Below are 15,352 nucleotides of genomic sequence, written 5' to 3'. Positions count from 1 at the left end.
TGCTTCTATACTTGGGGTTCTTAACAAATTTGGTGACAAATATGTTTAAATAACATACCAAATTGTGCACAGAAATACATATTAAAAATAAATAAATATATACCAAAATACTACCAAATTGTATTTTATCATGCACACTGCACAATTTCTACTTTTTAAAGCAATTGGTTTGATTTAATAAATAGGAGTGACACATGAAGAAAAGGCAACTGGTGCTTGTTGGGAATGTGTACAAAAGTGGTTTGGATAATAAGGGGAGTTTTTAAAAAGTCACCCATTATTGATGGTTTATTTTATTTTTAAGCCCTTTCACAGTCCTTTTTTTTTTACCAGATATATCTGTATTTTTTGTATTTATGTTATTGCAAATTTGAAGTTGTGATAACAGTGAAATAGCTGAAATAAGCAAAGTTCAACAAAATTTGGGTAAAAATGTTGAAGTGTTGGCTGTGTGCTTGTTTAACATTGCAGCAAATAATGTCAGTAATTTATTATTTTGGCCGGCGATTGCTTACATTATCATTGTCAAGTAGGGGAAACCCCTTTAAAGGAAAATAGAAATGTATTTCTCCTTTCAAGTATGGTGCTAATATTGTCAGTGTAACCTGAGAGTTAATGTATTAATGTTGAATATGTACTGTCTACTGTTTTTTTTTTAATAAAAATGTTATTAAAAATATGACTGAAGTCCTTATTTTAAGATGAAACACTAAGAGGAGAACTTCATCAACAATTCATAAAGATAATGATCACTTTTGATGAGGTTTATTACTGTGGTTGCCATTAAATTATTATTATAGATGACGTGTGTAACATTAATGGATAAAAGATTTTATAGAAAATGCGCAAATAAATAAGGTTATAAAGATTATATTAATGCGAGTGTTTTATAATATATTCTATGATTTACTTAATTCTTAATTCCTCATGTTGATATCTGTACTCGTAATAAGATGATTTGCTCATGAGTCGCCATGGTTACGGCTGGACACGCCCTTTCAGGAACAGATGCTGATGTTGCGGCGAAAGGACAGGCGCATGCGCACTGCTATTTTTGCCACCCATTGAGTCGGCATCGTATCTTTTGTTTCGCTAGTGTTAAAGCGAGTAATCTACGGTAAGCACGTTTGGGAAATATTTGACAATATAACATTCTTTTGTTGCTCAATTCTCTTCTGTATTCAAAAACAGTCTTTTCATTATTTGTTTCGAGTCGGACTATTTGATCAGTTGCTGTATTTGGTTTATGCTAGCAATGGAAAGATAGCTAGCCTGCTCGGCTCCGGCAGTTGATTTCTTATATTTCATTCATTTTATATTTTATGCAACTAATTTGAGTTCAGTTCTAATTATGTTATCTATATTTTGTTTGTTTGCACCTGCACCGGTTGGCAGTGGCGACTGTGGGGAGATTCAATAAACAAATGGGTCAATGTCTTCTATAATGATAAAACACCTCCCCAGGATAAAAGGGCGATGTAATATTTCAATAGTTGCATGACTTGTATTATGCTTAATGTTTATGTGCTTGTAGTGTTAACCTTTGTATTGATATGAATGTGATGTTGGTGGAGACAACTTTATGAAAGGGCGGTAATGGGTATTATGTAGTAAATATGTACGTATAAGTATCTCCAGTTTTTATCCTGTAATGGTGTTTTTTTTGGCATGTTTTATGGTTTATGTTTTTTTAGGTTTTATCACAACATGACGTCACGTGCCGGCCACAAAGCTCCTGTAACCAATGGGAGTGATTTTAAAAACAGAGAGAAGGTGGCTCCACATTACCAAATGAGGCAAGTCATTTTTAAAAAGTAACATTGTTGCAAATATTACCATTCAATGTATTCACATTTGACCCTAATGACAACAAATGTAAGCTTCCCCAAAACTCCCTCACAGAGAGCTTGGGGACATTGTGTGTTTAGTTTTTTTTTTATTTTAAAGGTAATTTGGCTGTGTTGAATACATATAGGTCAAGCTTCGCCAGAGGATATTCATTTAATTTTTTTTTAGAATGATCACTCTTTAAATATCCTAAACTACCGTAAGGTGGCATTACTTCAGCCGACAGCTTTGTTCCTCACCCCCAAAAAATGTTTCATTGAAAACCATGAATGCCACATTTATTTGACCCTGCGTTCAGGCACATTTTTTTTTCAGTTTTATTCACATACCCCACATGACAACTGCCGTACCCCTTTAGGAATGAGATGTCCCCTTTAGGAACATCTATAGGTTTAAAAAAGGAAGTGTGCTTTGCTTATTAACTGTAAATGATGTGCCTGTCTCGATACTTGCAGTGCTTCCTTGAAGTCTGAGGTCCGACGCTTGAACATGGTGCACCTCCTGGTCTGGCTGCTGGTGGCCGCCCAAGTGGTTGTTAGTCACTTCAACCTAGTGTCACACGACACAGTCTCCATGCCGTACCAATGGGAGTACCCTTACTTGCTCAGCATGGTCCCCTTGCTCTGCAGCAGCCTGTCCCTCCCGAAGAGCAACATCAGCTACCTGGTGTTGTCCATGATCAGTGCAGGGCTCTTCTCGGTGGCGCCGCTGATCTATGGCGGCATGGAGATGTTCCCTGTGGCGCAGCAGCTATATCGCCACGGCAAAGCATACCGCTTCATTTTCGGCTTCTCCGCCGTTACAGTCATGTATTTGATCATGGTGGTGGCCATCCAAGTGCATGCGTGGCAGCTGTATTACATGAAGAGGTTGCTAGACTCATGGTTCAATGCCACGCAAGAGAAGAAGAAGAAATGATGATGGAGGGAAATGTTTTATATATTTTTATTTTCATGTACTATGGAACGCTGTTAATTTTTCTTGTCATACCTAACGATAAATAAAAGCTTTTTGCAGTAGTTTGTTAAAAACTGGAGAGCCTGTAACATAGAGGATATTTGATCTTGATACAGAATCCATCCATCCATTTTCTATACAGCTTATCCTCATCAGGGTCACGTAGGTGTGCTGGAGCCTAATACATTATCCAGTAGGTCCTTAAAAACAGGAGAGCTCTCCTGTCAGCGATCTGTGATTAGCTGTTTTTCCAGTTTGTCCGTAAACAGCAGAGTGCTCTGTCATATGGAGGATATATGGCAGCTGTAAACATATTGCTTCTCCTTTAATGTATATGGGTGCACCCTGAATGGTTCTGAATTTTCTCTATTCTTGCTTTTAATTAAAACTCTATTAACCTTGTATCTTTTGATTGATAATATACTTGTTTTCACTGTGAGTTATTGTATAAAATAAATTAGAATTGCCTGTTTTTACTTGTATTTTCAGGTATATTCCTGTGCTGAAATGCATGTTGACAATATACTTTAAATAAAAGATATAAAACGTTTGCATTCGACTTTATCAGGTTTGATGTGATCGTTATCTTCGTGCTCCACAGCCTATTGTGCGCGTGCGCGTTGCGACTGCCACGTACTGGTTGACGGCTGAGTGGTCACTTCCTGGTGCGGTTCTTGCTAGGCTAGTAGCAAGCAACCTACTTTAATTTTTACCCTTGTTTTTTGGTGTGGGGAGCATAAACCAGGGATTACAGCGTGGACGTCGGGAGCAGGTAAAATACATCATTGGCTTTGGTTAGCCTGTCAGAGTCCAAAACTATACTCGCATACATTTACTGTTTTAATTCGAATGTACGTGGATAGCATACAAGCTAACCAGTTAGCCGGCTAGTGATGTTGCGTTTTAATAGCTAGCTAACGCAGGAATGGGTTCATTGTAAAAAATAAAGTCAACATTAAGGCTTACTTTTTTTTCTTAATTACGAAAAACACGTATTTATTCCTATTGTACACAATTTTGAATCGATTATAGTTATTATAAGCGTTAACTTTGACAACATATCTAGTACATTGCCTTTTTCCACGGGTGGCGAGGAAGCAGACGTATTTATCGTTAATGTCAAAATAAATCGCACTTTAATATTCCCTGTGTACGTTACCAGAGGCTTTATCGCTGCGTCATGGTTGGGCCTCGTAAACTTCCACCGTTACAAGTATGTAGCCTATTTTCCCTTTCCTGTCAGATGACTTGTACGCCCGTGAACTCGGGCGTCTCTAGCCATAGTTGTATGTCGAAAACACATTTAGCTCACATAAAGCCTGACCGGATGATCTGGCAGTTGTTCGATGCTAACGCTAGCCACAGTCCCAAATCCCTAGCATCCAGCCAATTATTGTTCTGGCAAGAAGAACATATCCAGCTGGTGACGACTGTACGCAACTTGTATGCAGAGTTACTATATTATTTAATCAGTTTTAGGGTCAAAGTCTTGTGTATCAGCATAGATGAATTGATGCCACCTCACTTGGTGACCCTTAGACTTACTGTGTATAAACGTCTTTTCAGGTGATTAGATTATCTCATTATGACGATGATGATGTCATGAGTTCCCATGACTTTAGTAAAGGCATATTCAAAATACAAAACATATTCAAATACAAAATCTAGAAGGTCCTTAAAAACAGCAGAGCGCTTCCATTACATCCATTGATGCAGTCGGTCCCTAAAGGAATGTTTTTTCCACTTTTCTGACCTATAAATGTAGTTAGAATGTTTTATAGAAATATGTGTATATATAATATGTGTATATATATATATATAAACATTGCAAAGTTTCAGATAATGAGGTTTGCGCATTTGGAAGTGAGCCATGAAAAGTTTGGGATGGATCAAATGCTTGATTTCAAAAGGTGTGGTAAAACTGCCAACTGCCCTTTCGTGATGTCACGGAGGGGTGGACATCCTTATATGGTTCATATTTAGGAAGCACTTTAGGCATGTGACCAATCACAGCGGAGTGGGCATGCCCGAAGGCGGGCCGTGGGTGGAATAAATTCAAACATTGTTTAGGCAAGAAGCACAGATCAAAGGAAATAGAGCTGGAATAGGTTCAGATTCAGCAAATTCTAAAAAGTTTTCTGTTATTGTGTGTAGCTGCTCTATAGGAGACCACAACTCAATACAAATGGTTGAAAAATGAGCATAATGGGTCCCCTTTAAAAGCAGCATATCACGTCACATAGATGATCTTTGTCGTTCTTGCAGTCGTAGTAATTGAGACCCAGTTTGGTTTGTTGGCTAAACAGGTTATTGAAGAAATGTAAATATTAAAGGTAAGGTGTCAATGCATTTATGCTGGTTGCCCTTCCAGTAGACTCATATAAATATGTATCCTGTTTCTGTCTGGTCAGGCGGTAGGAGCTGAAAGAGTTTGGACGGCAAAATGAACGGCCAGCTCGACTTGAGCGGGAAGCTGATCATCAAAGCCCAGCTGGGTGATGACATCAGACGCATCCCCATCCACAATGAAGACATCACTTACGACGAGCTGGTGCTGATGATGCAGCGCGTCTTCAGAGGCAAACTGCAGAGCAACGACGAGGTCACCATCAAATACAAGGACGAAGGTGGGTTATAACAATATTTTAAGGGTTCCATCTTGGCCCTCTGAAAAGTTACTAACACCAATTATGTTATTGTTGCATTTAGGTACAATAACACATTGCAATTGATTTACTTTTTTTTTTAATCATCTTCTCCACCCCATGTAGATGATGACCTCATCACCATCTTTGACAGCTCTGACCTCTCCTTTGCAATCCAGTGCAGTAGAATTCTCAAACTAACTTTGTTTGGTAAGATATTTCAACCATGTCATTTTACTTTTAATGGACTATATGCAGTTGGTTCCTCCAGTTGCCTAGAGGGCATCAACATTCAGATAGATAGCATTATATCCCGTCTTCTTCCTGCACGCGTACTAAGAATATTTGTCAGCTAATTATAGCAATTTGGCAAACGTTTGGCTATTAATGTTAGGCTAACATTCGGTGATAGCTATTGTAGCACCAATATGCCTGCAAATTGTTCATCTCCTCTCTTGAGACTCCCTTTTTGTGTCTAGCCGCTAAGGACATGTACATGAATATCAGCAGCCATGAGTGCCAGTTTTAGTTGACAAGTTTTATGCAGTTTAATTCGTAATTTGAAAAATATTGCCATTTTTTTGTGCAATCTACGAGGGTTGTCACAAGAATCAATGCTTGGATACAATACAACTTTTTCACTTATATTCCGAAAGCCTTGAATATCGTCCAATTACATTATTAATCTGATATCGGCACGAATCGTGCATACCTTTATGACTCTTTTGTAGAGTGAAATCTTAGAAAAGGCTTCACCAAGTGTTATTAATCAAAAAGAGAACAATACTCAGGAACAATGGGATTTGAGGTTTGATATTTAGGCAAAAGTCAAAGCCAAATATGCATACAAAGTTTTAATCAAATGTAAAAATGTTATAGAACAATAGCCACTGAAATAAAAAAGTTAAATATACTTTTTAGTCTTCAGTGCAATAATGCTGCAGTCACGGTACTTTCCCTGCAGCCGGGCTAGTGCCGTGAGTGCTCCATCTCACTTTCTCCATGACGACAGACGGTAAACATACTTTATACCGACATTATCCAGCAACCTTTATACCGTCTGTTCACTCCCGCTACGCAGCCTCTCCTTCATATCTCCGAGGGGATCTGCAATCGCTACGCGTACCAAAGCTAACAGCTGCTTCCGGTGTGTAAACAATGGAGCAAACAACAAACAAGGTGAACATCCATAGCTGCACACTTGCCTAAGGGGTCGACATGGCACAAAAAACAACAAACAACAAAAAAACGATATGCTTGCTTTTGATATTGTACTTTACAGATATATCAATATTATTTTTAAATATCGATATATCGCCCAGTCTTAATGTATAGTTTTTGGTCATATTAAACTTCTTTCAAGAAATAAGTTTTTTTTCTTTTTATATTGTCTTTTTATAGAAAAATAAAATGTGAAACCGTCATGAAACCGCCCAACTTCAAAATTGACCTCTTGAGCGCATGTTCTCTCAAAAGTGGACTAACCAAGGAAGGGTGATGTTAGGTTTTTGTCACATATGGTGCTCATAAACAGGTTCTGCGAACACTATAGAACATTCTTAAATAGTCACTTTTGCAAAATTTAGGACCTTTTTAACTGAATCTTTAGAATTCATTTACAGCCATCTCCCACTAGAGGGCAGTGCAGCTAATGCTTCAAACCGACCACTCATGACTAATGAGAGAGTATGTTGAATTGGCTTCTAATGGGACAAGCTGTGGATAGATGTATCCATTAAAGGCCACTTTTTAATTTCAGGCATGTGGCAGAACGAGGCTACAATTATTTAGGTCTGTCAGTGCATCTATTCACATACAAGCAGTAAGGCATCTATTCACGTACAAGCAGTAACAAGCAATTGTGCGAAGAAAAACAACAATGTGCATTTGCTCCTCTGACAACGCGTTTGTTGTGTTGTGCTTCCTGTCGGTCTGTCATCATTAGTCAAGATTTGTAAGTAGGTTGTTTTATTCTTCCCTTTTCCCACTTTCCTTCCCTCCAATCAAAGCGAGGCCCTGGCTTATTGACCTCACGTGGAGCCGAGCGCCTCTCGCGTGCGTCATTTCTGCGCAAAGCGAGGAGGATAGTTGAGTCGGACGGCGTTTCATCTGAGTGCAGCGCCTCCTGACCTTGAGCATCGCTGTTCAGCATTATTCACTCAAAACAACGAGAAACGTGTGTTTGAGAAAGGAATGTCCGGAAGTCTCGTGTTTCACGTTCTTTCTTTTACTGTGGAATTTTCTCTCCAAGATCAGTTATTAAGCGGGGGGAAATGAGAGTGCTTCAAAGTCTCAGTGTAGCACAGGTGACAAATTGTCACTACGCTGGAATCGACTGCATCATTATTTCCTGTGTTTTTAATAAAAGAGTATAAGCATGGGTGTGTCAAGAAAAACCCTTGTGGTGATTGTTTTAATATCACCTAGCACAGTTAGTCATAGACCTTTCTATTGACACTGCCTAGTAGGTGGATGGGCAAGTTTGACAACAAGATGCTACCATGCAAGACTGTGTGGACCCAGATGATCCATAACATTTTAACTGTTGTCATTCACAGTGAATGGTCAGCCAAGGCCTTTGGAATCCAGTCAGGTGAAGTACCTGCGCAGGGAGCTCATCGAGCTGAGGAATAAAGTCAACACGCTCCTGGATACCTTGGAGCCTCCCACAGAGCCCGGTGTTGCAGCCACAGTGCCAGAAAGTGGTAAAGTTGCAGTGCAAACATACAGCCACTTCTTATTTATGCATGATAAGCAATTTAAACACAGCCACTGTCATATGCAGAATTCATCCAACGTAGATGTCACTGTGTAATCTTTTTATGAGGTTCAACGTTCATGTCGCTTTAAGTTGTGCGGCAGCTCATGTAAAAACTTGAACTGGGAATCACATGTAGTCCCTGTCGTGGAAAATTTCAGTTAGCACCGGTGCAGAGAAGAAAGAAACGACTCAACGACAATAATGCTAAAATATAAGAATTCCATCACATCCGTTACCTCATGGAATCTGAGTGGAAGCTGTCAATTTTTTTTTAATGTTAAACATTTTGATGTTATTTTTAAGGTCGATTACAAAATTAACAGAATATAATAAATATATATGTTCTGCTCTCGTCCTGGTTCTCTGTGCATCACTGTTCTGTACAATGTGCTTTACCCTTGTGGAAAGAGTGACTCAGGCAGGTTGAGGCAACCCTCCAAAAACAAAATCCTCCACTTGTCCGTAACATTTGCAGCGGTTTTGTCTGATGTGTCGCAGCCAACAATAATGTGCTTTTTTTCATAGCGACATGGCTTCACTGCTTGGCACTTTGCTCAAAAGAAGCAAGATGGCTTTCATGCTGATTTTTAGCTATCAGCCATGCTCTGTCTGCATCAAAATTGGATCGAGTTGTAAAGCCACGGGGTGATTTTTCTTTTTCTTAACATTTTTATTTTTGAACGATTATAAAGGCACAGAGCAAAATTCTTCTAAAGGTTGAAATGTTTAAATTGCTACAAATGCTGCACAACTTTAACAGTACATCCATTATCTTGCAGGTATTTCTCCAATAAATACAATACTTAAACCAAAAAATAAACATATATTAATGAAGTGTGCAGAAAAATTTAGGGTGCCACTTTGATACAGTTCTCAGATTACATGCACACTACACTTCTGTCGCTAGTTACAGTATGTGTACCATGTGAGAAATCAGCATGCAGTTGTACTAAACTAAAGGCTTTGAACCGCAAAATATAAATGTGAATACATGTACCAATACATCCCTATGAGATATTGCTACTGTGGATAAACACACGCCACCACAGCAGATATGGCATCTGTAAAGTTGAACTTGCTTTATGCGCATTGTCAGACTACGTGTACTACACTGTAAGCTATAAACTAGGATGCTAACAGTTTTTGCTTTGTATTTTAGAAACAGTTGATGGACGTGAAGGAAAAGTGGCAACAACAGACTCCATTGCCAAGCACGTGACACCTGTAAGCGCAGCGAGCATGTCTGCCTTTGACCCCTTAAAAAACCAGGATGAAGTCAACAAGAATGTCATTTCTGCTTTCGGCCTGAGCGAGGAACAACCCCCAGGTATTGCGCAAGTTCATCACTGCCTGTCATCTGTGCAGTTATTCAGCAGTCTCCATTGGATGATGACTGTGAAACAACAACATTGATTTTGCATTGATAGCAAAATGTGCACTCTAACAGCTGTTGTTGTAAGCTGCAGGTTTATTTCAGCTGTCTTTCCTCTTTCCCCCCTGCCATATGTAGCTCCGCCAGCAGCGCCCCCAGAGGAGCGCTCAGGGACCCCAGATAGCATCGCTTCCTCCTCGTCTGCAGCCCCTCAGCCAGGATTGCCTCCCCAAGGGCAGGCTCTCTTTCCTGGAGTACAGCAGGGACCCCCAGCTGGCATGGATGGTAAGCTGCGTGAACACGTGCCACGTCACGTTTACCGAAATGAAGACTTTTTTTTTTTTTTTTTCCACTGACTTGTTGTTCGGGAGGTGTGAGGTGTGAAGTTCACTTGAGTCCCCTTTTGTGCAGCCAGATGTTCAGTATCACTTCCCACCATTTTCATGGGACCGTCTACTGTGCCTGAAGCCGTTCTCTGCAGCCAGCAAGAAAAAGATTGTTTCCTCCCCAGGTCTTGTGGTAGATTGTCTATGGGACGTTCCTTTATTGCCTTCATCTTGTTATTCCCCCTCATTGACACTGAGACCTTTTCATTATGACAGCCAGCTGATGCACAGGAATTTTAAATGGATGCTCAGGGAGCATTTTTTTAAAGGTAACCTTGAGCTAGGCCTGCTTGTTTCTTTTAGAATGCTGCTAACAAGATCCATAAGATGACTGTGTAAGTTAATTAGAGACGGTTGTCTAACAGATGCCGGTGGACCTGATGGCAGCAATTTACATCAGTGCAGGAAAGCAAATGTGTGCATATGTAGCCCCCGCACGACCTGTTGCGTGAGGACAGTTTGAGCCATGGTGTGCGTTTGGTGTCACATGTTTATTTTACAGTAAGCTCGTGGTCTTGCTTTCTCGCGCAGAGGCATGTTCAGGCTCGGAAGAGGTAGAGAAATTTGAGATGGAATTTTTGGAAACACTCTAGCGTCAAACTTCGAAGATGATGAATCACGTAGAAAGTTGCGGGAACATGAAGCCGCAGGAGGAGCGTCTCACTCATCGTAGTTGGTGTAACTGGGAACACTGGGTGTAGGTGCGAAGGCAAGGTTTATAGCATGTCATTCTGTGTAAATATCCCACACATTTTTACCCTTTTTAAATTTGGTGGGTGTGGCTTCTATTCAGGTGCGCTCAATAGCTCGGAATTTATAGTCGATGCTTGAACGTTAATGCCAGCTTTTGGTATAACATACTTGGCGTACAGCAAAAGTCATACAGTCGTTTTCAACATAACAGGATGGTAGAAAATAGTGGCTGAGGTGTAAAAGCTACAAATTTTCACATACTGCAATCAAACGCTTCCTCTTTTTATAGAAACTCTCAGACTGCAACGCAAGCAGCTGGTTGTATTTTGACGGGCCCCCCTCTTGGCCACACGGGAGTGAGATAAAAACCTCCTCGTGCCGATGTGGTCGTAACAGCCACTCATCCCTCTATCGCACTTACATAATAGCGCTGATGGCGCGCAGACGGAGGAAAGGATGAAAGGCAAGCCAAGTTCACACACAATAAAGACACATGTTGCTCATGTTAAAGCTGCAAACAACACATGGCTGCCACATCAGTACAGTGCTCCTCGCTTTTTCTACATCTACGATCTCCCCAATATATTGTTTGTCCAGAATGATATGAATGGCATACAGCATATCATCAGGTTGAAAAGCATAATGTTGGTCTTTTATGTTTTCTCCTTAGAACACAGCAGGCCTTGTTAGGAGAGTCTGTTGCTTTGTTAAATTGCCCTTTTTTTATGAACTTGGACACAAGCCCCTAGAGACAAGTTTCAAAAGAAGAAAAAAAAACTTTTTTTTCAAAAAGTCTCCACTTCACTTTGCAATGATGGCTGCAGAGCGGCCCCGTCATCCTCCCTGCACACGTGCACGTAGGCAGTGTGGTCTGGTGAAGTCATCACTAATTCCAGTGTAGCAGCAGGAAGTCACTGTCTGCAAATGTAGACTTGTCTGCCGATGGAGATGCCGCCTGCCGAGCTGAAGGTGTCCAATGTGTATAGTCCTGATAACAGGCGCACGTATCTGTCTGATTTGTTTGTGTATTTGAGTGTTTATGTCTGCAAGGTCACCTGTGTACTGCTTTTTGTAGACACGGATAACATGGATGTAGAAGTTTCCATTGAAGTGGTCCTGATTAAAGGAATTGGAATTTTGTTAATCATTTACAATTCTAATGCGTGTGTTTTCTGTGCGTTCTAATGAGAGAAAACAAGTTGGTATGAGCTAGCAAACAATGCGTGCCATAGGACCTACCTATTTTGGCGCCAAAGCCCTAACATGAACTGATTTACTAGAGCAGCCAGGACAGACACATAGTGTTACCGGACCCCACTAGCCATTTTACGTTTAATTTTCGGTTCTGTGGTTATCACATTTTTTTTGGGGGGGGTTGCCATCACCAGTCGTGGCACATTTGAAAATGTATGGTCACCTTGAGAAAAGGTAAATGAGCTTTGTAACTCTTCAAGTGTATGAAGTGTATATTAGGCTGACTTTTTTTTTTCTTGTGTTGTGTTCAGGTCAGGCTTACCAACAGTACCAGGCCCCTGGTGGATACCCTCCACAGCAGCCAGGTGCCCCCCCTCAGCAGCAGTATGGAATGCAGTATCCCGGTAAGAGGTTCATTTAAATATCCTCACTCATTTGTCCCGAACGTCGGCTTCCCAAAAACTTTTCATGAGCGAAAAAACGATGTTCCAATCTTAAGTTGTTGAAAAACATTTAACAATACCCATGCAGCAATACAAGCTTGCACAACGATGTGCAGCGTATTACACGCTAACTGGAAAATGTGCGCAAAAATTTTCAACATTAACTGAAAAACTTGCTAACCGGGGCTAACAGGATAACTGACGTTCAATTGTATTTCTAATAGAATAATAGATAATAATTTTGGGTTATGTTTTGTATTATGTTCTAAATCTGTGAATAAAATTATTTTTGCATCAAAATCTTGTTTTTGTTGTTAAGTAAGCGACTTTTCAACAAAAAAATATGGACTTAAGTCACCGTTCTGCTTGAATTTGCTTCTCTACTGAAAAAGCTGATTTTTTTTGTTTTTTGGTCAAAATCAGGTGTCGCTGAAACCACCATACTGTATGTTCTACAGCCAATTTATAAAGACCCCAAAAGGCTGAAACAAAACAAACTATTTTCTGATGAAAGAAGCAATATAATGTTTCATTATGTAGTTCAATGTTCATGTAGTCCTAAAACTCAATATTCTGCGGGTCTTGAAAGTTCAGCAAAAATGCCCCAAAACTCTCTTCTCTGAAAATGGCTGGCAGTGAATGAGTTAAAGTCAATTTTAACAGCATTTTTGAAGGTAAATGTGGGATCAAAAATAATTTAGTATGGTTTAAATTTTAGGGTATAAAGATGGCAATTCTCAAAATAACAAAACAATTTTCCTTTTGTAGCAGGATACAGCCCCCAACCAGGAGCGCCTCAACCAGCTCCACCGCAGCCCCATCAGCAGCAACAGTTCCAGAACTATGCGCCTCCTTCATCCCAGGCTCCAGCCCCAGGTCAAGCTCCCCCTGCCCCAGGCTTCCAGGGTGGCCAACAACAGCAGCCTCATCCTCCTCAGGGAGCCCAGCAGTATCCACCAGGAGCTTTCCCTCCCCAAAACTATACCTCTCAGGCGTCGCAGCCTGCCAATTATAGCATGCCACCCACTTCCTCCCAACCCGGGTACCAACATCGCCCAGGGTACACCCCACCTCCGGGAAGCACCCCACCGCCCGGGGCTGCTAACCCATATGCCCGGAACCGCCCCCCTTACGGTCAGGGCTATGCTCAGCCAGGCCCTGGATATCGGTAAAAGGGGCGTGTGAATGCCGCCCAACCCCCACCCACCCACCAACACACACACACACAAAACGCTTGTGGCTCTTTTGACTGGGGGCGGTCTTACCCTTATGAATAACAGATCCAAAAACAAGCAACCCCCTTTCTGATGGTTTAGTGTTTGTATGCTGTCTCTCCAAACATACCACTGGCCTACTCCTTATTATGATTTTTTCTGTTATCCTTTCCCTTCTATTTCCTGTCACAATCTCTGCCCTCTTGTATCATGATAATGGCGTTCACATGGAAGACCAGAAGAGGTTATTTTGTCGGTTCTTTTCCCTGGTAACACTTCATTGCCTCACCTGACATCATGACTGACATCTGACACAATGAAACGTTACCCTGTTTTGTGTTTTTACTATTTGCGGCACCCATGGCGATGGGAACACTAAGTGAAGGTGAACGGGAGGAGGGGTAATCCCCACATAATGGCTTTGCCCACTCTTGTTCTTTCTCTATTGTATCACTGGTTTTTACTAATACATAAAAAAAAATCATCTTCAGGTGAGATTAGTTGTCCGTGTATAAAAATGTAACATTTTTTTTCTTTAACACAATAAATGATTGAGTCCCATTTTTTGTTCATCTTTCTGTGAATACTCTTCTGTATACTTCTGTGGCCTTTTCTTTTCCACTTTCCTCTCGAGAAAACACATTTGGGAATACTGATGTCATGCCGTGGGTATTATTTTGTTTTCCTGTTTTGAGGCTTGCGGGCCGCCTGGATGTGTTCTAAGGGTAGCACGCGGTTCTCTCATCCATGTCAAAAGTGTCCTGGCGAATGTGTTTATTAAAGACCATTTTGCAGAAGTTATCGAACACACGTTTCCAAGCCCCAAAATTGCTCATCTTGGATGGATTTGACCACATAATGGTTGGAAAATTATGAGCGCCTTTTTAAATATGGATGCCGTTCACCTCAAGAGCTGAATATAACATCACAGTCTGTGTGTTCCATGCAATTCAAAGGGGGATTTAAAACTCAAAAATAGCGCCATTTGGTACGGGCAGCAAGCACTTCAGCCTTGGTTAGCCAGAAGACCACATACAAGGAAGCTAGAAAGCAGAAATTTGCCTGCAGCAAGACTTAATGGACCTGCCCAGAATTTGACCAGTATTGCTGTTTGTGCCAGCAGTACTTGTCCCAAAATCCGGTCTGCCTTGTATTTTGTGCAAAATCAGGTTAGCCCATTGCCCATCCAGTCATCTGCACTCTTTCTGTTTTAGTTTAGTCAATTGCAAATGCTGACATACAAACTGATGTGTTCTTCACGATAACTTAGTTGATGGCTAACTTAAAGGGGACCTATTATGCTCTTTCCACTTTTCTGACCCATAAATGTAGTTGGAATGTTGTATTCTTATCTTAAACAATGCAAAAGTTTCAGTGAATGAGGTTTGTGCATTTGGAAGTGAGCCCCGAAAAGAAGTTTAGATGGCTCAAAATGCTCTGTGTCAGAGGGCGTTCCATAAAACGTTTCTTTTGTGATGTCACAGAGAAGCGGCCTTCCTTATGGCTGTGTAGACCGTTTACGAAACAAGCTCAGGCAGACGTTTATTAGAGTTGTTGATTCCCACCAAGAGGAAAAATATTTTCATTTGTCAACGGCATTTCACATGAGACTGTTTTTGTGAAATATCCGCCAAACTGTTGCTGAAGCCAGAAGCAGCACACTCTTGCAGGGAAAGGTGCGTAAATGTCGGACATGCTATGCGTCCACGGAGGTGGTGAGAACCACAGTGCTCACCAATGTCTGGCAGTCCCGCAAAAACGTGTAATGATCACGTTTCCACTACTGATGTTGTGCCAAGATTGTCTACAGTTGGTACACACAGCGCCCTCACATCCGGT

The 15,352-nt window shown here is 40.9% G+C and overlaps 2 protein-coding genes across 2 annotated transcripts; both read left to right on the top strand.

Annotated features, from left to right (window-relative positions):
* Positions 1–1,014: 1,014 nt before the first annotated feature.
* On the top strand, positions 1,015–3,313 carry jagn1a (jagunal homolog 1a). Its single transcript, XM_058082871.1, has 3 exons — positions 1,015–1,117; positions 1,695–1,796; positions 2,304–3,313. Exons 2-3 carry the CDS (start codon positions 1,708–1,710, stop codon positions 2,764–2,766), a joined length of 552 nt encoding a protein of 183 aa, XP_057938854.1. The 5' UTR covers positions 1,015–1,117; positions 1,695–1,707; the 3' UTR covers positions 2,767–3,313.
* A 95-nt stretch (positions 3,314–3,408) lies between these two features.
* tfg (trafficking from ER to golgi regulator) lies at positions 3,409–14,074 on the top strand. Its single transcript, XM_058082870.1, has 8 exons — positions 3,409–3,577; positions 5,217–5,432; positions 5,577–5,660; positions 8,009–8,155; positions 9,371–9,538; positions 9,722–9,868; positions 12,168–12,260; positions 13,068–14,074. The coding sequence occupies exons 2-8, from the start codon at positions 5,249–5,251 to the stop codon at positions 13,469–13,471; spliced, it is 1,227 nt and encodes a 408-aa protein (XP_057938853.1). The 5' UTR covers positions 3,409–3,577; positions 5,217–5,248; the 3' UTR covers positions 13,472–14,074.
* The last annotated feature ends 1,278 nt before the right edge of the window (positions 14,075–15,352 follow it).

Source organism: Doryrhamphus excisus, chromosome 9, assembly GCF_030265055.1.
Source record: "Doryrhamphus excisus isolate RoL2022-K1 chromosome 9, RoL_Dexc_1.0, whole genome shotgun sequence".
Taxonomy (NCBI): Eukaryota; Metazoa; Chordata; class Actinopteri; order Syngnathiformes; family Syngnathidae; genus Doryrhamphus; species Doryrhamphus excisus.
This window is presented reverse-complemented; position numbering and strand designations above follow the sequence as displayed.